The sequence below is a fragment of the Narcine bancroftii genome, chromosome 6, assembly GCF_036971445.1.
Source record: "Narcine bancroftii isolate sNarBan1 chromosome 6, sNarBan1.hap1, whole genome shotgun sequence".
In the NCBI taxonomy this organism is placed as follows: domain Eukaryota; kingdom Metazoa; phylum Chordata; class Chondrichthyes; order Torpediniformes; family Narcinidae; genus Narcine; species Narcine bancroftii.
In genome coordinates, this window is record NC_091474.1 from 131,595,294 (window position 1) to 131,619,350 (window position 24,057).

General features: G+C 40.2%; 1 protein-coding gene across 1 annotated transcript in view; it reads right to left on the bottom strand.

The window, feature by feature from the left end:
* The window catches only part of eys (eyes shut homolog), a 986,043-nt gene that overhangs the window by 960,743 nt on the left and 1,243 nt on the right, over positions 1–24,057 (bottom strand). The window contains exon 3 of the mRNA XM_069886108.1: positions 23,877–23,990. Coding sequence (XP_069742209.1) covers positions 23,877–23,990 — 114 coding nt within the window. The remainder of the gene's footprint in view (positions 1–23,876; positions 23,991–24,057) is intronic.

Here is a 24,057-nt window from a genome sequence, read left to right on the forward strand (position 1 = left end):
TATTCTTTAATTCTAATTTTAATTTGTTGCAAAGAATTTAAAGAATCTTTAAATAAATCAAAACATTATCTGCAAATAAATTTATTTTTTATTCTTTTTGTTTAACCTTAATAGCCACAATCTTTGAATCTTGTCTTAATTCAGCTAACAGTTCTATTGCTAAAACAAATAAAGCTGGTGACAATGGACGATCTTGTCTACTTGATCTCGTTAATTCAAATGATGTTGAAATCTGTCCATTTGTCACTACTTTTGCAATAGGTTTTTTTATACATCATTCTAACCTGATCTATAAAATTTGAACCCAAGTTTCATTTCTCGAAAACTTTAAAGAGCAAAATCCCATTCTAATCTATCAGCATCCAAAGTAACTGCCACACTTATATCTCCCCTTTTTCGAACCAAATGTATTAAACTAAGAAGCCTCGCTATATTATCCAGTTTTCTGACCCTTAACAAATCCAATTTGATCCATATGTATTAATTTTGGTCAATATTTTGCAAATCTGTTTGCTAATGTTTGAGCTAATATTTTATAATCTACATTTAAAAATGAAATTGCTCAACAAGATACTGGACCTCTATCTTTTTTTTGGAATTACTGAAATAATTGCCATTAAATAGGATCTGGCAGAGAATGTACCTTTATAGCATAATTTAACACCTCAATAAATGGAGGTATTAAAAGATCTTTAAATTTCTTATAAAATTATACAGGAAATCTGTCTTCTCCTGGCAATTTATTATTTTACATTTTAACTAATTACCTCATTAATTTCTCTTACTATTAATACTACATTCAAGCCTCTCTGTTCCCCATCATTCAGACTAGGTAAAGTAATTTGAGATAAAAACGTATCAATCGTATTTTCATCAAAAACTTATTATGAATGATATAATTCAGAATAAAAGTCCCTGAATACATCATTTATATGTGGTTTATATGTAATAGTCCCCAAAGAATTTTTAACTGCATTAATGACTCTTAATGTCTGTTCAGCTTTCAATTGCCATACTAAAACTTTATGAGCTCTTTTTCCAAATGTATGTTTAGTTCTTTGAATTAATTTTTCTGTTCCATAAGTCTGGATAGTATTGAAATTTTTTATTAATTAATTGTTTTTTTCTTTACTTCAGAAGGATTATTTTGTAGATCTTTTTTCTAATTTACTTATGTCCTGTTATAATTGATTTGTCTCTATTGTATATTCCATTTTAATTTTAGCTGAGTAACTTATTATTTGACCTCTTATATATGCTTTTAACACACCCAAAATATTCTTTTTAATAACACAGTCTTAAACCTTCATCTATAGGTTATATTTCCTTCTTCTAAAGTTGAACAAAAAAGAGGTGAATGATCAGAAAGTATTCTTGCTTTATACTTAAATTTAGTCATTCTTCCTTGTAATTGTGCCAACAATAAAAGAAATCTATTCTCAAATGAGAAATCATGTCTAGACAAATAAAAAGAATAATCTCTTTCTCTAGGATTCAACTTTAAAACTTTTGCATTGCAAGTAAATAACGTAAATTTAACTGACTGGTAAAACACATAGACATTATCCCAATGACTTTACTGCCATGACTCATCATTTGTGTGCTGTATTTTCCAAATTATGGATCATTACTATTTTCTATTGATCACTATAAAGGACTGGGAATAAATTAAATTACATTGATTAATCAAATCGCAGTCCAGTCAAAATAGCTTGATAACTACTTGAAGAGAAAAATAAAGCAAAAGGTGAGAAGATTACCAAGTGTCAAAATAAATATTGGAAAATTCTCCACCTTCAGAGTGATTTTTTTTTGAGGACAGCAGGTTAGAAAATGTTTATTCAAAATTTGGAAATAAGGGTTCAATCTGCATTGGGAAATTCTTAACCATATACTTGGACTTTACTAATGAAGAAAATTAATATTTTGGGGGATACCATTAATGTTCATCTCAAGGTCATAAATGCAATAAGAAGTCATCAGCATGGAATAACTCTTTTCCTAAGACTTGCAGAATCCTTTGAAGAGGAAATTAATTTGATGTAGAAAAGCTATCATCACTTGGGCTTTTGAATGGCTATAGATTTGGTTTCCAGTTTGTTGCTTTGAGGATAAAATCCCATGAAATTTCTCACAAATTAACTGGCTGAATTGAAAACACAGCCTATTTTGTTGATCTATCTTTGTAATTCACACTTTGCAGCCCAACAAATTACTTTGGCACAGTATCTAATATCAGAATACACTCAGTTAATATTCAGGCCATACTGGCAACAAATCTTCTCGCATTACACATCAAATTGGCAAGAAAGCTTTCCAGAACACATTCTTAATAAGGAATATTGTTGTCAAGCAATGCCGCATTCAACATGGGGAAGGGCTCAGTTACAATCATGTGATTGCATGGAACTCTTGAGAAAATATTGGGCAGGAAAGGATGAGCAAATCTGTGAAGCCTACAGAATACCAATGGCCATTCTTCATTTGAATGTCAAGAAAGAGAAAGGTTTTTGCCAAATTATTTTCACGGCTTCAAAACTTCAAACAGGTTTCCACATTTTCACAAGAATAGGACAAATTCATACCTTATTATCAAAGTGCATTTTGGTGGAGATTGATTTGACAAGACATAACAATTTGGGGGGAAAAATACATAATAAGCCACTTCTTATATTAAAAAAAATAGTTTCAATCTTCCTGGAGTGGTGCACCTTGTCTCAAGTGCTCACATTTATCCCACAATCTTCAATTGTGGGATAAATGGTGGAAATGTGAACTGGGAGTTAACAGCAGTTAACTGCACTCTCCATCAACTGACAGACTAATAGCCTTTTTCCCCATATCGTATTTAAAGATTGAGATCAAAGCCAAAGATTAATAGAAAAGTTAATAGGATGTATCGGGGATAATTGCCTGAACATGTGAATTAAAGAGAGAGGGAAAGAAAGACTTAACGAAGAGATAGAAAAATGTGAAAATCTCCACAAACAATTTATTACCTGCATAAGGAAAAGTATTAAGAGCAGTGAAAGACTGAAGAAAAACAGAAGAAATAAGAGCAGGAGTTGGCCATCTGGTGCCCAAGTCTGAGGTCACGGCTCTATTTACTTGCCTGTTTCCTGAACCCTTAATTCCTCTATTTTTCAAAAATCTGTGTTTTTTAAATGCATGAAATGAGGCACCCCCTACCTCTTTATTGGACAGATCCTGCTCTGTCCTAGTTACTCTGATCTTGGTCTCAAACATTTTCCTGCCTGATCCCCAAAAGATGCAATTCCTCTATAATATGAAAACTCATGCATTTGACATTTCCCACCAAGGCTCTCTGAGACAACTCCTTATTTTGAAACTATCCTTTTTTTTGTGAACAAGGCTGATAGCCATACATTATTAATTAACAAGTCAAGGTCAGAGGCACAGGTGGCGCAGTAGTTAGCACAACACTTAGAGCACCAGTGACCTGGGTTCTAATCTGGCAGTGTCGATAAGGAGTTTGTATGTTCTCCCTTGTTTGTACAGATTTCCTCCAGGTGCACCGGTTTCCTTCCACGCATCAAAAACATAGGAAGGTTGGAGATGAATTAGTGCATTGGGTTGGGGGGGGGTGGGGGTAAAGTTTCAAGGGTGTTAGGTCTGCTTTGTTCATGAATGAGTGAGTCAGACACCAGACTGAGTCGAAATCAAGGTTCTTTATTACCGGATTGTAACACTTGCAACTAACAGTGTTAGTTGGAGAAGGCGCATTCTGCCGTTATCAGCAAGTGGTGTTTTTTTTATACCTCAGGATACGTACTTAGTAAATTATCATACCATTACATTGTCCAATGAATAAACTGTTGCTATCCTTCTCTGTTAGTCTGCTGCACATCATTCTTGTTAGTGCAAAGCTTATCTTGAGTGTACAAGGTCACTTCTGCATTCTGTTACTCCTTAGTACTGGGTGACTCCTTCTCCGGTCCCATCTCATGATGTTTTTACCTTACAAGGGCTGGAAGAGCCTGTTACCTTGCTGTACATCTACATTTTTAAAAATATATTTCAACTTGTACTACTAATTATGAAACCTGTGTTTCTGTATTTAGTTTCATGGCAAAGATGACATCAGAGTTGTGAATGCTGTTATAAACCTATGTTTTTTTTTCGAACAGCTTTTAAATACTTAGGCAACTGATTGCAAGCCGATAAATATATAAAAATAAAATTAATTTAAACACTAAATGCAATCAATAAAATCATGGCGCTAAAGAAGAATAACAAAAGCTATTTAACTTTTCCAATCCCAAGATTAAGACTCCTGATCCTACAAAAGGACTGACAGACTCTGAATCTCTGAGGTGTATTCCCCAGCACAGCATGGGAGCCTCAGCAAGTATCAGCTCTGCTGCTGAACTTCACATAACATTCAGTGGTGGAGTGCAGTGATAGATGAAGTAACATCTGTTATTCAGTTTACCTGAGACAAATACGAGGTCTGTTGGAACTAAACCTTCCAATTCTGATCTCCTAGCTATCCCAGAATTTAGGTGTTCCACTGATGGCACACCAGCCCTCAGCATCCTCGGCCTTGTGTTCTGGCATTCTCTTCCCAAACATGTCTTCCTCCCTTTTATCCTCTGAAAGCATTCTTTAAAACCCAACCTTCTCAGGCATTAGCCCTATCATTTTTTCGTGCAACTTGGCATCATTTTCAGTTTGAGAACACACCTGAGGAACAGCTTTGATGGTTCTTATCTGGTTCAGGGGGTGCTTTATGTGGAAACAGAAGCATTTATTGCCATTCCATGGCAGCAAGTCATCCAGAATTCATCAAGTCACCTTTATTTGTCGTTTATACCATGCATTGCATGCTATAGATGAGATAGCATTTCTCCAGGACCATGGAGCAGATTTACATAAATATGTTAAAATATTAAGATATATTCAATAAAAGTCTATTGTACACTATCCACACATGTTCTGGGAATTCAGGAGCCTGATGGCCTTGGAGAAAACTTGCCCAATCTGGACATAAGGAACCGAGTGCTACAGTACCTCCTGCTGGATGGCATAAGGGAGAACAGTTTACATGAAGGGTGTGTGAAGTCCTTCACAATGTTTATTGCCTTCCGTGTGCATTGTGTGTTGTAGATGATCATCATGGTAGAAAGTGAGCCCCCAATGATCTTTTCCAGTGACTTCACTATCCTCTGCAAGATCTTGCAGGTGGTACAGCTTCCAAACCAGGCGATGATGCAGTTACTCAGAATGCTCTCAATAGAATGTATGAGGATGACCCATCATGAGGGAGCCCAAAGGGTTTGGGGCTCAAAGGGTTTGAGGGTCCAAAAAAATTTGTTTGACATTTGGAGTGACAATAATTAGCAGTTTCTCTGACAGAACTTTTCTAACCCAGTGTGCAATTATCGTAAACTAATCAATGTGCTTGAAGGCACAATTTATTAGGATTGTTATTTCACTGGGGAATTCTTCACCCAGGTTAATAAGAATCTCCAGCAGCCAAGTGCAAATGTATATGTTGGCTGAGTGCATCTTTCACCTGACAACAGCCATAAATCAGGTGAGTTACTGTTCTTACATAACGTTACAAATACCCCTGCTGATTTAGCAGTAAATCACCAGTGAAATTTGTGCTCTGAGCTGCAATTAAGCCATTAACCAATTAACCCATGTAAGTAATTATAATGAGGTGCATGACATTTCATGAAGTGGTTTCTTATGAGCATTTATGGCCATCTTAGGTACAAGAGAAGCAGTTGTCATTTTGAAGGAGGGGGACCCAATTCCCAGCCCAGAATCAATGTCACTCAGGGAGCTTGATCATGACGGGTAAACAGGAGTCTGCCTGTACCTTGGACCTCAATTTAACTAATTCCTTTGGTGAAATATTGGCACTATTTACATCTTGGAAAGTGGATCACAAACCTTTGAAACAACATCCAGGCCACATCCTTCATTAGGAGCAGTGGTCCGAAAGAAGAAGATGGGAATGAAGCGTGGGGAGAAAGAAGGAAAGGTGAAGCCAAAGTGCCAGTTGGAAATGTAAGCGGTGGGTAAACTGTGAGGCCAACAGTCATGCTGGATAAAAAAAAAATCAATGAGGACCCCTTCCACCCTGCACATAGCGTCTTTCAACTGCTCCCATCAGGAAAGATTTTGCACCAGGTTGAGGAACAGCTTCTTCCCATGGGCAGTAAGAATGCTGAAGGAGCAAAGGAACTGCTCACACTGACCATCCCAGACTCACATTCACGCAACAATATCTATTTATTTAGATGAATACTTGTCCTGCATAGAAACAGTGATAGCCCAATTCTATGTGCTCTGATTTAACACAAATTTGGATATAACGCGATGAGTCATTAGACGGGCGTCAGGGACGTCAGGATCCCAGCAGCTGCATGAACCTCAGGAAAAATGCAAGTCCAGTGAAACCGATTTAACGTGACACCCTTTTTTCACGATGAGATTTTATGGACCCCAGCGATTGTGTTATAACGGGCTTTCATTGTATTGTTTGTCTGTATGTGTGCTATGTTGGGTTGTACATCTGTGTGTTTTCCACCAAGGACCAAAGAACGCTGTTCCATCAGGTTGTACTTGTACAATCAGATTACAATAAATTGGACTTGACTCATTCCTTTCTTGCTGAACCTCCTACTGATTTCGACTCAGCCTGGTGTTTGTCTCACTCATTCATGAACAAAGCAGACCTAACAATTGTGAGTTCTGTTTTGTGGTATTTTATCAAGTGCCCTATGAAAGTCCCCCATTGAGAATATGAACTGTACTGTTATTCTATTACTCCATACATCTATTACTTTATAACAAAAATCTATTACTAATTAAACATAACTTGCTGAAAAGACAATAGGTTAGTTTTGCAATTAATCATGTCCTGGCAACTTCAAATTTTGTCCCAAATCATCACATCTTGAAATATCCCAACCATGATTGACTGATCCACATATATTATATTTATCCCTGCATCCTTCTTTTGTGTAAGGACAAAACATCTACTATTCTTTTCTTCCTGAGGAGCCGCCCCCATTTGGAAAATTATGTAGTAGATATCTGCAAATTGTTCCCACGCTTCCCTCAGCAAATTTGGATACATTGTGGTGAACTGCGCCACTCCATCATCAAATTGGTGTCTGTAGTTTCAGCCCCCGCAGAATCAGGAGTTCCCAGTAGCCGGGGGCACAAAGGATTCTAGGAAGCGTGTGACTTCAGAGGTAGGGTGATTGCGATAGCGCGCCAACTGGAATTATTTAAACATCTGTAAAGATTCCATTAAACAGTTCTGTTGATTCAGCTCACAGACAATTTCTGTTGTGCTTTATTCACTGCACCACTTGCTATTGCATTTTCACTGGACCAGCTTTCAAATATCTTCTCTTTGTTAATATTTAGTTCCTTTAATCCACTCACATACCATTTTAAGTATGCCCTTTGTCATCAGTGCTCTGTAATTAGTAAGGGATTGCTTAAGGTGGTATGTGGGTGGAATGAAAAAGTTTGTAAACCACTGTTTTAATCGTACCTAATTGACTCATTAGGTGCACAGTTTCATAACTCCATGATCTCAAGACTCTGTGACTTATCCATCCTGAAGTTAATTGCATGCAGTATTTGTCAGTCCATTCACTTACTTTGTGTCTCAGTTGGTGGCACTCTTCTCTCACAGCCATACTTCACTATGTCAGATCATCAGGTCCATGAGCAAGGCTACAGGTGAATAACTACAGAACAATTATTCTTTGTTTCCCAGGAAGTCTCAGCATTGTTGACAACTGTAATATTATAACAGGAGTTGAACACATCAGAGATGTGGCTGAACTTCACTTTCTCAGCCCCTTCTGATATACCATGTGCCCAAAACCTCAGTCTCAGTTTTGAATCCACAGCTTTCTGGGATGGAGATCTCCAAATATTTTACTCCCAATATTTGTCTTCTTGTCTAAGATTGTGCACTTTAATTCTAGGCTCTCCAGCCAAAAGGTACAGTCTCTCAACATCCAGACAGTCACTTTATCTCACACACGTTTCATTTGGATCATCTCTCCTTCGTATTAAGTGAATCTGGCAATACCTTAAAAGAAGACATTGTACCATTTGCCTTACAAACTACCGAGCCACTCAATAACAATGTTCCACATCAGTAATGTACAACTGGTGTATTACATGTACTAGAGAAAATTCCAAAGAAGAACAGAAAACTTTCAACAACTCTTTCGCTCAGATCTGGAAAATGATATTAGAGCCCTGGAGAAGGTGCAAAAAAAAAAGTAACACAGAAAATACTGGAAATGAAAGGTTATAATTATAAGGAAAGACTATTCAAGCCTGGTAATCATACTGGAGTGACAAACTAGAGAATAGAGCTGCAGCAGTGGCCTCAACCTTCCAGTCATCCCGTTGCAATGAATACTGGTTCATACATGGATTTAGGCCAGTGGTTCTCAACCTTTTTCTTTCCACTCACATACCACTTGAAGTATTCCCTAGGCCATAGGTGCTCTGTGATTAGGAAGAGATTCCTTAAGGTGGTATGTGGGTGGGAAGAAAAAGTTTGAAAACTACTGTTTTAATTGTACCTAATTGACTCGTTATGTGCACGGTTTCATAGCTCCAAAGGAAATGGACCAATGACAATTTTTCTCAAGCAAAATATTTCACTAACAATTGGGTCTAGAGCAATGATTCTCAACCTTCCCTTCCCACTCACATACCACCTTAAGTTTGGCATTTAAAATCATTATCCTCTTAAAACTCATCACCAAATTCCAAGACCTGGGACTCAACTGGATCATGGATTTCCTCATCTCCAAACCACAATCAGTAGCCACTTTCAGGTGGCCAATTCTCCTGCTTGTAAAGCCACATATTTTGGCAATATGCAGCTGTTGGGAGACCACATGAATGTGCAGGAGGCACTTGCAAGGTGAACTTTGTAACCCTCCTCCGAGAGGGATAATCGCCACAGCACAGTGGCCTCCCCAACCATCTGAATGCAGTCACCTAAAAGCAACTGCATTTCTGATTACAGTCAGCTGGCGAGTGCCTGACAGATCCTCTTCCAGCTGCTCCTTCCCCCGGCTCAGGATGTCGGGGCAGGGGCAGCTGGCTGGGCTGTCAGCGCAGGAACTGCGAGTCTAGAGCAGCCAGTGGGGGAGAAGGGGGCTGGGCTGTCAGCGTGGGGACAGCAGGGCTAGAGCAACTGGCAGGGGAGAATGGGGGCAGGGGAGAATGGGGGCTGGAGAGGCCAGTGGGGGCTGGCTGAAACAATGCCAGTACCCGACTTGAGCGCTGTACTCACCCGCCGGCTGCCCCAGCCCCCCTCTACCCCACCGGCCGCTCCAGCCCCCTTCTCCCCTTACGGCTGCCCCAGCCCCCTTCTTCCCTGATGGCTGCTCCAGCCCCCTTCTCCCGTGCCGGCTGCCCCAGCCCCCTTCTCCCCCACCGGTGCTCCAGCCCCCGTACTCACCCGCCGGTGCTCCAGCCTCCTCCTCCGCCAGCCGCTCCAGCCCTGTGAGTGGAGAGAGAGTGGGGCAGCGGGATCAGTGTAGGGATGTCCCCGCGCTGACAGCCCGCGCTGGCCGCCCCACAGGGTGGGGACTGAATTCATGAGTGGGCAGTGGGATCAGTGTGGGGATGTCCCTGCGCTGATAGCCCATGCTGGCTGTCTCAGCTGATCTCAGCCATCCTGAATTGACAGCCCAAGGGACAGGAGCCAGAATGCACTCAGATGCGCATCCTGGTGCAGCTGTCCTTTCAGGTGGCCAGCGCTGCGCTTTCAACGCTGCCACCTGAACTGCAATTTAAAGGGAAGCTTCTGCTTCTTCAGGTGCATTTTTAGCAGAGAACACACCTGAAAAAGCTTAGTGAGGATTGCTAAGAACACCTTTACAAATCTCCATCAATACTGGAGCACCACAGGGCTGCATTCTTCGCCCCCTGCTTGACTCACTTTATACCTACGACTGTGTAGCTCAGTATGACAATAACGCCATCTATAAATTTGCCGACTGTACCATGGTAATGGGTTGTATAAAGGAAGAGTCAGCACACAGGATGAAAATTGAAAACTTGGCTGAATGGTGCGGCAACAATGACTTTGCACTAAATGTCACCAAAACTAAGGACCCGTTTGTTGAATTCCGGAAAGGAAAGCCAGAGGTATATAATCCAGTGATCACTGGGGGAACAGGGATGGAGAGGGTGACCATATTTAAGTTCTCACTATCCCTGAGGATTTTTCTTGGACCCAATACATCAATAGAATCATGAAGAAAGCACGTCAGCGCCTCTACTTCCTCAGGAGTTTGTAGAGGTGTGGTATCACATCAGAAACCCTGGCAAGTTTCTACAGAGGAGTGGTGGGAAGTGTGCTGACTGGCTGCATTATAGTCGGGTATGGGGACACCAATACCCCTGAGTATAAAGCCCTCCAAAAGGTAGTGAACACAGCCCAGGACAACACAGGCAAAACCCTCCCCACTATTGAGTATATCTGCAGGGGCCACTGCTGTCAGAGAACAGCAGCAATCTTCAAAGACCTGCACCACCCAGTACATGCTCTGTTCTTGCTGCTGCCATCAGGAAAGTGGTCTAGGTACCACAAGACTTGCACCACCAGGTTCAGGAACAGCTACTACCCCACCACCATCAGACTCCTCAACGACAAACTCAATCAGAGAATCATTTAAGGACTCTTACTTGTGCACTTTATGGATTTTCTTTTTTAATCTTGCTGTGCTACACAATCAGTTTATTTACATTCATTATCTGTTTACAGTTCTTTGTTTACATGTATGCACTTCCAGTTAGTCATAATTCTTATGTGCCCACAGGAACAAGAATCTCAGTGTTTTATGTGATGTCATGTATGTACTCTTGACAATAAATCTGAAATATTGTTTGTTTCAAGTCAGAGATGTCCTGCACTATGAAATGATGTTGAAGGCCACCTTTTTTAATAAAATATTTTACTCTGAGGCTGTTTAAACGGGAGAGAGCCATTGATGGAAGAAAGCCCATCATCCGTGGACCAACAGGAGAGCAATTTAAATGCACCATGAAGGCAAAATTTGTCAAATCTGTATACCTCTGTGTATTCCTTGCACAATGGAATTATATGAATAGGTATGCTTGCAGCCTGGGAATTTTCTTTCAAAGTAAGTCATGAACCTTATGCAAATTTGTTGAAATCTTTGTAAACAAATGGAAGATCCAGCATCTGCTTCATAACCAATATTTGTGTATTCTGCGTCAGGAAATGGAGATGAAGTTTTTAAGAACATTAAACAAAACCCAGCTGAGATGAACCTCTCTAAGCCCTCAAGTCTGTCCTGCAATTCACCATGATCATGCTTGATCATCACACCACAACCTCTCTCCTGTTCCAGGTCCCCATCGCCTTCAGTTCCCTGAAAAATGTATCTATCTCCTCTTTAAATAGTCCCACAACCTTCCAGGAGAGAGAATTCGACAGATCAATCAGCTTCTGAGAGAAGTTATTCTGATGCAGCTCAGTTTTAGATGATCCTGATAACAATGTCCCCTTCTTCAAAATGGTCCCATTAAGCAGTGGTTTCAAACTTTTTCTTTCCACTCACATGCCATAGGTGCTCTGTGATTAGTAAAGGATTGCTTAAGGTGGTATGAGAGTGGAAAGAAAAAGTTTGAAAGTCACTGTTTTAATTGTACCTCATTGACCCGTTATGTGCACAGTTTCATAACTGCAAAGGAAATGGGCCAATGACAATTTTTCTCAAGCAAAATATTTCAGTAACAATTGGATCTAGACAAGGGGATCTCAACCTTTTTTTAATCTACTCACATACCACCTTAAATAAGCCCTTACTAATAACAGAGCACCTGTAGCATCGGGATTATTTAAGGTAGTATGTGAGTGGAAAGAAAAAGTTTGAAAACAACATTGTCATGACTCCTCAAGGATCTTGTATATTTCATTCAGATTACCCTCTTTCCACTAAACTTCAAAGATCCAATATCTTTAGTTAGGTGTAACTACTGACCCATTTTGGGAAGTAGCCAAGAGAATCCTTGTGCCTCCAATGCCAGTATATCCTTTCTTAAATAAATGGGCAAAACAATGGGAAGTGACTTCCATTTATCCATGTGAGGACTGAGTGCATGCACTCTCTGCGAAGCTGGCTGAAGGCCTCCACTTCACTCCAGGGCAGTCTGCAGTTCCATGCCTAGTAACTCACCAGGCAATTTACCATGCTATTATAGCACCAGCCACCCAGATTCAACTCCTGCCCTGTCTGTAAGTTCTCCGTGGATCTGCATAGTTTCCTCCCACCTTCCAAAATGTACAGGGTTGTAGATTAATTTGGGTGCAATTGGGCAGCACAGGTTTAAATGGGCAAAATTGGCTTCTATCATGTTGTCAATAAAAATTTAAAATAAATATATAAAATTCAATTAGCATCCATATCCCACCAGTTAATTCTCTTTCACTCTCTGTGGAGCACCAGCATATGACCTGGTGGCTGCTGGCATCAGATCGAGTGATGGGATGATATTGGCTTTTATTATCAGGATCCAGGCCTGGACATCAGGTTATTCAGAAGGAACAAGGGTCAAGGCTCATGGGAAGCAGATTGACAACATGAGAGAAAAATGCATCAGCCATATGAATGACCAATTTGAGGATATTGTGCAAGGGCAATAGTTGGGAATGAAGAGAAGGAACATTCCTGCTATCATACCACAGTGTTCTATGGTGGCCAAATGTACATAAAAAAAGTCCAATGCCCTCTCCTATGTGTCACGTTGTCAAAATCAGCAGTTCTGCATCATTGTTCCTGCGTAGGTAAGTGTATGAATGAAAGTTCTTTAATGCATCTGTTACAGCACCAGTGACCTTGGTTCGAATTCTACACTGTCTGTAAGGAGTTTGTACGTTTTCCCTGTGTCTGCATTGGGTTCCTCAGGGTGCTCTGATTTCCTCACTCCCTTCAAAATGTTGTAGATCAATTGGGCGTAATTGGGCAGTCTGGGCTCGTAAGCCTGTTACTGTACTGTATGTCTACATTTAAATTTAAAATGCCTGCAATATGTTAACAGCTGGGAGTTTGTGTTGGCTGTGAGGTATATATATATAGATGTTGGTGAAATGAAGAGTGCATAACATTAGGTCAGGATGGTGGTTGTTGTTGGGTGAGTTTTGGAGACCTGGTACAGAGAAGAGCATATTTGTACAGTTGCTGGTGGATAGGATTCAAACTGTTAATTGATGTTGAACATGTGTGAGGTCACTGAATAACTTCATGGACTCTGAGCTGGTCCTTGGGTCCAGGGAAACTCCCAATGATCTGTCATCACAGCCACAGTAAGATTCCTAGATGCCTGAACAAAGCTAGGGAAGTGGCCTCCATCTCTTTCATAAACATCAGCAAATAATTAAGGAGTTGGGTGCTTGTTCCATTTCTGGCTTGCCATTGAAATGGTTAATACTTCCCACTGGCCTCATCAACTACCCCAGGACCCATAGAGCTGGAGTAGAAACAAGTCATCTTCTACTCTGAACAAATGCCAAAGAAACATCAGAGCTTCTCAAGAATTCCAGTACATTCATTATTTATTTGTCTTTTTTTTTAGGATCAAGACAGAATTAGCAAGGCTTGCATCATTCATCCCCAACAGCCTTTGAGAAGGAGGTGGTGAGCAAGCATCTTGAAGCAGTCTTTCTGCTGGGTACAATTTGAGAGGAATTTCTAGGATAAAGAGCCAGAACAATGAAGCCAGAAGCTGTGGCAGTGGGTTGGTGACCTTGAACAATGTGCGCAGAAATATAATCAACAAAACCCGCCACAGAGTGCAGATGCTGGAAGTTTGAGAATAGGCCACCACGCTGAGAAATGTGGATTGGAAATTCATTGGAAGACTGAGCCAAGCTGATTCATCCTGGGATTGCTTGCACCTGAATTTCATGCTCACATCTGCGCAATGTCTGCAGAATTTTAACAGCTCCAGTTATGTTGCTTTCCAACTCAATGTATAATTTGTTGACTACCTCAGACACTGGGCTTTTGAGGAATTCCTAGCACCAGCTGGACCTATCTCTTGCTGACTTAAAATTAAAAAAAAACAAATTATCTGTTGGAGGAACTCAACAGGACAATTGGCATCAGTCCAAGAAGAATGGTTGATATTACAGGTCAGGGCCCTTGATCAAAACAATTCTGTTCAGGGTTACAGAAACATCTAAAATCATGAAAGGGAGAGATAAGATGGAAGCAGGGAGGTTCCTAGTGGAAAGGTGAGACCAGAAATAGGGGACATTGCCTCCAAATTTGAAGGAGTAGTTTAAGGATGGGAATGAAGAACTGCTTTTCCCAGAGAGTGGAGATTCTATGGAGTTCTCTGGCAACCTCACTGAATATATTTAAAATGCCGATAGATAAAGTTTTTGCCAAGTAAGGGAATTAAGGGTAATGGGGAAAAGGCAGGTAGAGTTAAACAAGAAAGTCTGTAGATGTTGTGGTTGCAGGTTTATACACAAAAGTGCTGGAGAAACTCAGCAGAACAGGCAGTGTCCATAGGAAGCAATTATATAAACAACATTGTGGGCCCAAGTCCTTCGACGAGGTATGAGCAAAGAGCAGGCTGGATAAAAAAAAAGATGGATGGAGGAAGGAAGATGCAATGGAGGAGCATAGGCCAACAGGCAAGAGACCACAAGTGGGAAGGCAGAAAGAAAAAAGCTGAGGAGTGATGTGGGGGAGGGGAGGTGCTTTCTGAATGGAGAGGGATGGGGTGGAGAGGTAGAGGAAAGAAGACGGAAGATTTAGAAAGAGAGAGAGAGAGAGAGGGGGGGGAGGGGCTTAACAGAAACTGGAGGTCAATGTTGATGCCATCTGGTTGGAAAGACCCCCAAAGGATATGAGGTGTTGTTCCTCCAATCTGTGGGTGGCCTCAGTTTGACAGTGTTTTGGCCATGGACAAACATGTCAGTGTGGAAATTGGTTGTGGAATTAAAGTGGTTGACCCCTAGTCATTTATTGAAGTGGACAGAGTGAAGGTATTCAATGAGTGAAAGTGTTCCCAGTCTCTCCAATGTAGAGGAAAGCACACCGGGAGCACTAGATGTAGCAGATGTCCCCTGCAGATTCACAAATTGTGTATTTTTAGTTGGAATAAATGTTTGGGACCCCAATTGGTGATGATGGACAAGGTGTGGATGCAAGTGTAGCATTTTCTGCAATTATAGGGTTAGGAAGCAAGAGGGAAATTAATGGGAAGGGATGTCAATGAGGGAGTCACAGAGGGAGCAGTCCCTGCAGAGGGGTGGGGAAAATGTGCTAAGTGGTGGGATCACATTGTAGGTGACGGAAATTGTGGAGAATAATATGTTGGATGCTGGTGGGGTGGTAGGTGAGGACAAGGGAAATCCTACCCTTGTTGCATCTTGGGGTGGGGGGCTTGGGCAGATGTGCAGGAAATGAAGGATTTGCGGGTTAGGGCTGAGTTGATGGCATGAGAGGGAAAGCCACATTTTTTGAAGGAGGACATCTCTGATGTTCTGGAATGGAAAATCTCATCCTGGGAGCAGATGCAACGGATACGGAGAATTGAGAGAAAATAATAGGTTCCTTACAGGGGTTTAGTCAAGGTAACTGTGGAAGTTGGTGGGTTTTGTAGAAAATGTCTGTAGCGAGTTTTTCTCCTGAGATGGAGACAGAGATACTGAGAAAGGGGAGTATGTTGTCAGAGACTGAGTCCACAACCAGATCAGCCCTAATCATTAAATGGGCGAACAAGCACGATGAGCTGAATGGCCTACATCTGCTCCCATTACTTATCTTCTTCTGCCTTGTGACATAAACATAATTGATCCCATGTTCACTTGGCCAATTGCTCAACCTTTCAAGGAAATATTTTCTCATTTAAATGATCTGCGCCCATCATTTGAACCCATTACTCTGTGTTTCTATTTCACTGAATTGAGTTTCACACTTAGACGCTGACCTAATATTGACTACATTTTTGGCACCAGTACAAATCATAGCTTGTATGACATGTCCTTATATGTAATGCTAGAAACACATCTCCTTCTCACTGCTCAGCATAATTCACTTCTGGTCTTGCATTCAATTTAAATACCATGATTGTTTCATTTGCTGTTAATGGCAGGAGCAAATCTCTTTCATTTGCATGATTTATAACCACTACATGCACATTAAACTTCTCAAATACATTCTGTTCTGCTGGATGCCTTAGATTTTGTCCATCCTGACATTTATTCCACTTTCCATCAGTACAATCACGTTAACCACTTTCTCCACAAGCAAGCCTCAAATGAATGTAATTTCATTCCAGGTCAATTCTGAATTAAATATGGCCTGTACAAATTTATCTTTTCTCCCTTCCTTTTAGAAAATGATGGGTAACATTTCTAAATCTCATCAAGCTTTTTTTCTGAATCTATTTCACATGGGTTTCAGTCTCTGTTGTCCACAGCCTTTTTCCTTCTCATTTATTGCTTCTGTGGTTCCAAATATTTGCATCCTACCATCCACTGACAGGTTTTGTTCTGTCTGTGGTCTTTTTTCTCTCTCTCTCTGAGCTATCTATATTTCAAAAAAATAAGACAAGCAAGCAATTGCACACTTCAAGAAAAATGCTGATTTAAAGTGACATTCACTGATTTTTCTATAAAGCTTCCTCCTGATTCCCACAGGAAACCCAGCAAAGATCAGAAAGCTACACAAATGCTTTGCAAAGTGACTCATCCTCTTTAGTGATCCCAAATAGGCCGGTACAATCGAAGCAATATTAAATCAATCAGCATTCATTTAAGTCACAATAACTTTAATTCTTCTCCCAAACAGTACAGTTGCTTTGTAATATTAATCAGCATCTAGCATAATTTTTTTGTTGTCTAATTATCCAATGCAGTCAACCAACTGAACAAATCTCCATAACTTCAGTACTGTGGAAGAATGATGGATCCTAGGGTTGCTCTTCTTCGATCTGAGTAGAAATTTGGAGAAGCTAATGCAAAGCTTTTGTGCAAAAAATGTCCTCATCTCCAGATCACAATCAGTGAAGACTGATAAGAAGTTCTCCTCCACAATCTCCATCAGTACCGGAGCACCACTGTTCTTAGCCCCCTGCTCTATTCACTTTACACGTACAACTGTGTGGCTCGGTACAACAATACCAAACATCTACAAATTTGCTGACGATACCATGGCAGTTGGTTGTATAAAGGAAGGGGATGAGTCAACATCTAGGATGGAGATTGAAAACTTGGCTGAAAGGAGCATCAACCCTGCACTCAATGTCAGCAAAACTAAGGAGCTGACATCAGGTAGGGAAAGCCAGAAGTGTACAATCCAGTGATCATTGGGGGATTGGAGGTGGAGAAGGTAGGCAATTTTAAGTTTTTGGGAGTAACTATCTCAGAGGATATTTCCTGGACCCAATGCACCAACAGTATCATGAAGAAAGCAGGTCAGGGCCTCAACTTCCTCTGCAGTTTGCAGAGGTTTGATATGACACCTGAAATCCTGGCAAATTTCTCCAGAGGTGTGGTGGAAAGTGTGCTGACCAGCTGCATAATGTTCAGATATGGAAACACCAATACTCCTTAGCATAAAACCCTCCAAAAGGTAGTGGACACAGGCCAGGACATCACAGACAAAACCCTCCCCACTATTGAGTACATCTACAGGGAACGCCATAGTTGGAGGGCAGAAGCAATCATCAAAGACTCTCACCACCCAGCACATGCCACGAGACTTGCACCACAAGGTTCAGGAACAGCTGCTACCCCTTCACCATCAGACTCCTCAACCCCAAACTCAATCAGAGACTCATTTAAAGACTCTTACTTGTGCACAGTTTATTTTTTTGCACGACCAATTAGTGGTAAGTCTGGCTCACCCATAAGAAATAGGAATCTCAGGGTTGTATATGATGTCATGTATGTACTCTGACAATAAATCTGAAATCTAGTGAAATCAGTCATGGAAAACTATTTTCTCTGGCAGAAACGTTAGGATTAAGGATATTTGGTAAAACAACCAGAGGGTGAGGATATTTGTGTTATTTTGGGAATGGCTTCATTATTCGGAATTCATTGTTGAAAAGGCTATAAGAGGCAGTAACTTTTATTCTAACTATCGTTATGAGAGAGGCTGGATGTCGCACAGCAAGTGACTCAATTTCATAAAAACCTTTTTAATATCAATGAAGGACACATCAGGAATATAATGAACCACCCTCCACTTTCATGGAGGAGTGTAGGTCCAACATTTCTCATGATGCCCAATACCAACCAGGACAAAGAAATCTGCTTCACTGGCCTTCCACCCAAAACATACATTCCTTCCACCACCAGTGTGCTGATCTGGAGTGTGCCTCATCTATAAACTGCATTGCAGTTGTTTGCTCAGGCCACCATGTCAACCTCTCCCAAACCTGCACTCTCCATCACCAAGAAATATCAGCAGCAAATCCATGGCAATACCATCCCTTGCAGATTCCTCTCCAAGTTGCAAAGCTTCCTAAATTAGGAATACATCACCTGTGCTTCATCATTGCTGGGTCTAAATCGTGGAAATTACATCCTAATAACACTGTGGGAAGCATCAGTTGAAGAAGGGAGCTCCCCATGAAACTCAAGATGAGTAATAAATGTCCAGATCACAGAAAATGGCTGATCTTCGCACAAGATCTGTCACAAGCTCTATTTCTGTCCTATGATTTTATAATACTTTGCTAGAGGCTTATTTGCTTTTGGCTGTCATGTTATTTGGTTCTGCAATCACATTTTCTTGCCTGCAGCACTGATTCTCATTGCTGCCAACTGAGGCACAGGATCGTTTGTAAGTGGCTAAGATGACAAAGATAATTTTCTTTAAATCATGCCCCTGTTCTGCTGGCGGGAGGGGAAAACAGAGGAGTCAGGTCAGGTTTTGTAATTCAACCAATTCTGTTCCTGAATTGAATGAAGTGCTTGCAGAGACCAAAGAATGGAATTGATACATGGGTAAAACCAAACAGTGTGCTGAACCGCCCAAAAATTTTTAAAATGAGTTACAATTTGTGAATCACCAGAAGCTACAAGTGAACAAATGTTCAAGAATCCTTTGTTGCCACGTGCATAAGATACCAAAAAATGTTTTCCTTTGTCCTGCAAAGCCACTCAAAGGGGAAGCACTAGGCCAGTGCCGTGATCAAGATGAGAAAAAGATGCAAAAGCATCTCAGAGACCTGTGTGTCCATAGGTCCTCCCCTTTGCTTCACTCAAGCACTCCCCCCCCCCCCCTGTCTCCATGCTATTTGTCAGATGATACTGTGTTTGGACAATATTAATATTAGCAAGGGAAGGTCACAGACCTGAAACACTTATTATTTCTCTCCCAACTGATGCCACCTGGCTTGTTGAACATGTTCCCAACCATCTGGAGTGCTTTGCTTTGGTCTTGATGCATGCCAATATTAATTTGTACAAGGAACATGAGCAATACATGAGTGTACAGCAATGACTCTTTAATCTGAAAATGTTAAATAATGGGTTCATTCTTGATTTGATCCCATGTGTGGAAATTTGTGGTATGGTCAGGTCCACTGGTTCAAGAATTTTTGGATATGTTTTTATTGAGTCAAACACTCTGTAACTCCATCATCATCTTGCTTTCTGGCATGAATATACTATTCTTGCAGAAAAGGGTGAATCTTTGGGATATTCTACCCAAGAAGAAGTATTTAAAGTGAAGGCAGATACATTTTGGAAAAATGAGATGATTGAGACCCACAAGGTACTGGCACAGAGAGAGGGTTGAGGCCGAGGGCTGATTGGCCATGATTTTATTGAAGAGTATGGCAGACTGCTCTGATTTACCGGTGTTCTCATGAAATAGCTATAGAAGTAGTTTGCAAATGACACCGGATAAATATTTGACAAGCAAAATTTAATTGCAGGATTATGGCAAAACAGCCAAGGAGTAGAAGTAATTGTACATTTTTCAAGGAACAAATACAGTGACTATGGGGCAAATGGTTTCTTTCTGTATTTATCATCCAATGGATCCCTGTACTTGCATTCAAACATGAGCAACAGTGCATCAGGAAATATTCCCTTTTCCCAACATCTTATGGCCAGCATTAAAAAGGTGACAGTCATCAAATAAAATGTTAGCCATCATTAAATTATTCTGTTGTCATCTTTTTCAAGCCAATGACAGCTGAGATGTAAAGCAAAATGAAATCATACAACTGATGGTGCTTACCACTGGGATTTACCAAAATGGTGCCCATTTAATTGAATACTATTGCTAGCCACCATCCCCAACAAATCACATATTCCAAGTGACTATATGCGACATTCATGTGTAACGATTTCATCTCCAGCTGTTGTCATCTGTTTAATTTAGGATCAGCAGGTTGTTATTTTATTCCCAAAAAAACCACATTTCTTAATTATATAATTTTGGGAGATAAACCAAGTGTAATCATTCACGTGATCTTTTTAGTTATAAATGCCTACATTAATACTCCAAGCAGTTTGTCCATGTAAAAATTGTACGGTTGGTTTTAAATACATGGTCTAGAATGAATTACACCCCTCTGAAAATCATTGCATCAATATCCATTCTTTGGTAGAGGTATAAAATTAGTGCCTTTCACTGCCCTCCAAGATTTTCCCTTCAATCATCTCTACACTTCTTCAGATCTTACCCTTAAATCTAATTCAGGAAGGAGAATCCATCATTCATGCAGGCAATACATTCCATATCACAACAATTTTAGTGCAGCAATATTTTCATGTCAATTTTTCCAAATTCATGGGATACTGTTTGTCTTGTCATTAATGACATGTTAATATTATGTTGTGGCAGCTCACCACAAGGCAGGCGAACCGGCCCCGCTTTTAAGCCATGCAGCAGGGCAGCCAGCCCAAGATGGCGCCGTCGGGGGTTTCCCTTCCTTCCAGCTCGGGGCTCAGAAACCCGCGCTTGGGGACCACGTGACGCCCGGATGACGTCAGCACGGTTCTCAGTCAGGTCCGGGCTGGGAGTATAAGTGCAGCCCAGCAGCCTGCAATAAACTAGTCTGCTCGCTGAGCTCAACCCGTCTGGTTGCATGTGTTATTGCAGAAGCAGTGTAGCCGCCGCTACAATGTATCTTTTTAAATTTTTCTGTTCTACATTTTCATGTAATTGAAAACCTTCATTCATAGTCTAACTTCAGTAAATTACAGAACCTTGTTAGACTTTTCACAACAGTAAGAAATGTTATTAGGATGTGGCCTTAACTCATCTGGTCTTCCAGTTGGGGATTGAAAATAAACAAAACATTATTTTTCAAGAAGAAGAGTCCTGACCAACCTTTATTCTGAACAACTAAATAGCTACCTTGTGCAAACTGAACAAACAATTTGATTGTGCTTTTTGGAACTTGCTTTGTGCAAAATGGCCACTTAATTTCTGACAAATACAGCAGTGACCACAGTTCAAAAATATACTCTGTCTGCAAGGCTCTTTGAGATATTACGGTGAAGCAAGATGCTACATAAATCTAAATTCAAAACTTCTCTTATTAGAGGTTTGATCCTGAACCCTTAATCTGAAATGACAGTCTATTCTGTTTCATTTTTTCAGTAAAACTGGATTTTACTGTCAGAGAAAATCCTCAGTTGAAAACTGATACTACTGAACTGGCCTAATTTGCCATTTCGTGAACAGGCTTATTTCCTTCAACACACTGCACCACTCCCTTACACACATAATCAAGTCATCATTCAGCTGCCATTTAAAGTGAAAATCTAATTCACAGATTCCAGTGAGATTAATTTTTCTTTCACCAAATATACAGGCAGCATTCCACACCATTTATCATTCAAGTCAATGTGCAGATAATTTACTTTGAATAGGATGGAGTGCCATGACATTTATTTACACAGCTAATTATGAATTTATAGCTTAAAGGAGACTGAATTACTGAAATCTAGAATTTCAAATGAAAGCTTGAATGCACAAAACATTGAAGAGATTCAAGTTCATGTCCATTAGGCCCACAAATACATGATAGGAATACCAATACTGGATAACTATCACTGACAGCAAAACATAGAAAGATACTCAATTCATTTAATGTGATCATCAAACGGATGAACTGTTACATGCATAGGTTAAGGAATAGCAGTTATTGCAGGCTGTATCAATTGAAACAATGGCAATTGCTTAATTATGTTCTTGGATGTCTTTGAGATACAATAAGGGAAAAAAGATACATGAATCCACAAATTCTGGCCATCTCTATTTGTACTGAGGATACCTCATCCCTTAATTCAAATATTAATATTTTACTTTTCTTCACTGTTTAGTACTGGCTTTGGAGGTGGTTCAGAGAAGGTTCACCAGGTTTATTGCAGAGAAGAGGGGGTTGGCCTATGAGGAAAGATTGCTCATCTGTGACTGTACAGGTACTTGCTGGAATTCATAAGAATCACAGAGGATCTTAAAGAAATATATTAAGTTATGAAAGACATAGATAAGATAGAGGTAGGTAAGTTGTTTCTGTTGATGGGAGAGACGAGAACTAGGGGATATAACCTCAAGATTCAGGGTAGTAGATTTAGGATGAGGAGGAATTGCTCTTCCCAGAGGGTGGTAAATCTATGGAATATACTGCCCATTGAAGCAGTGGAGGCTACCTCAGTAAATATATTTAAGACAAAGCTGGATAGATTTTTTACACAGTGAGGGAATTAAGGGATCTAGGGAAAAGGCAGCTCAGTAAAGTTGAGCCTATTATCAGATCAGCCATGATCTCATTGAATGGTAGAGCAGGCTTGATGGGCTCAACGGCCTACTCCTGCTCCTTGTTCTTATGTCAACATACAAATATCTTGAAGAGGATAGTTAAAATGTATTTTTTTTCCCACTAATTTTTAACAGAATTTTCAAAGTAGTTTCACCTTTGTCCTGTCGCACCTCATAGGGATGTATAGAAATGGTCTTGATCTATATTCCCATCATTATCAAAATGACATTACACAAAATGGGGCAAATTATGTCTGAATCACTCAGCTAGGCCACAGCAAACTTCTGCTTCAGTGATTTGTGTTCCTCTGCAAAATCCTTCTTGAAGAAATGTACAAATTCAAAGTTTTGTAAAGACATGGAGCTGGATGAGGTGATAAAATGAGAGGAATTGGAATTTCTCTATCAGAGAACACCATGATTATTGTTGCTAACCAAAGTTATACTTTACTCTGTTCTCAAATGACATCTCATTTCATTAACTGTGGTCTCACTTCCCTGTGTCAGGCTCTGGTCTACCAATAATTCACTTTTAATGTCCTCATTGTTTTTTTTTCCAAATCCCTCCAAAACTTTGCCACACTACTTTCAGAATACTTCTCCAAACCTTCACAATCCTTCCTCCAATTCTAGCTTCTTGAACAAGCCTGACAAAAATCACTGGTGACATCTTAAACTGGAAGCTCAAGGTTTTCTTCCCTTATCCTCTCAGCATCTCAATCCCCACCCCCCACCCTACCTTTAGAAGGCAGCACAACACATGAATCTGAGAACACATCTTTCATCAACTCCTTTATCAAATGCCTGGTGTTGAGACTTGTCTGGACCATTATGAAACATCTTGTGATATCTCAAAATATTAAAGACACTGTATACCTTCTAGTTGTTATTGATGTGTTTTATACAAAATATTATTTATGATGTAAAAGTGGCACAAGTTTTTTACTAGCTCATATTAGGGATTTTAACTTTTCACATGAACACTGAGATTATTGAAGTTTACTGGAATGATAGGATTGTGATTATTGGCAAAGCGGCTGCAATTTTTTCTCCTTATTTTCTGGTCTTTACCTTCAATTCCATCAGGACATGTGCAGCTGAAAGAGTTGAGAAGATCAGTGCAAGTGCCATTGTTCAGACAGGGGTCACTTTGACATTCATCTACCTCAATCTCGCAGTTATTGCCTGGAAAGAAGCAAAAAAAAATCAGTTCAATAGAAATGTTCCAATGGTGACTCACTAGCACAACTGT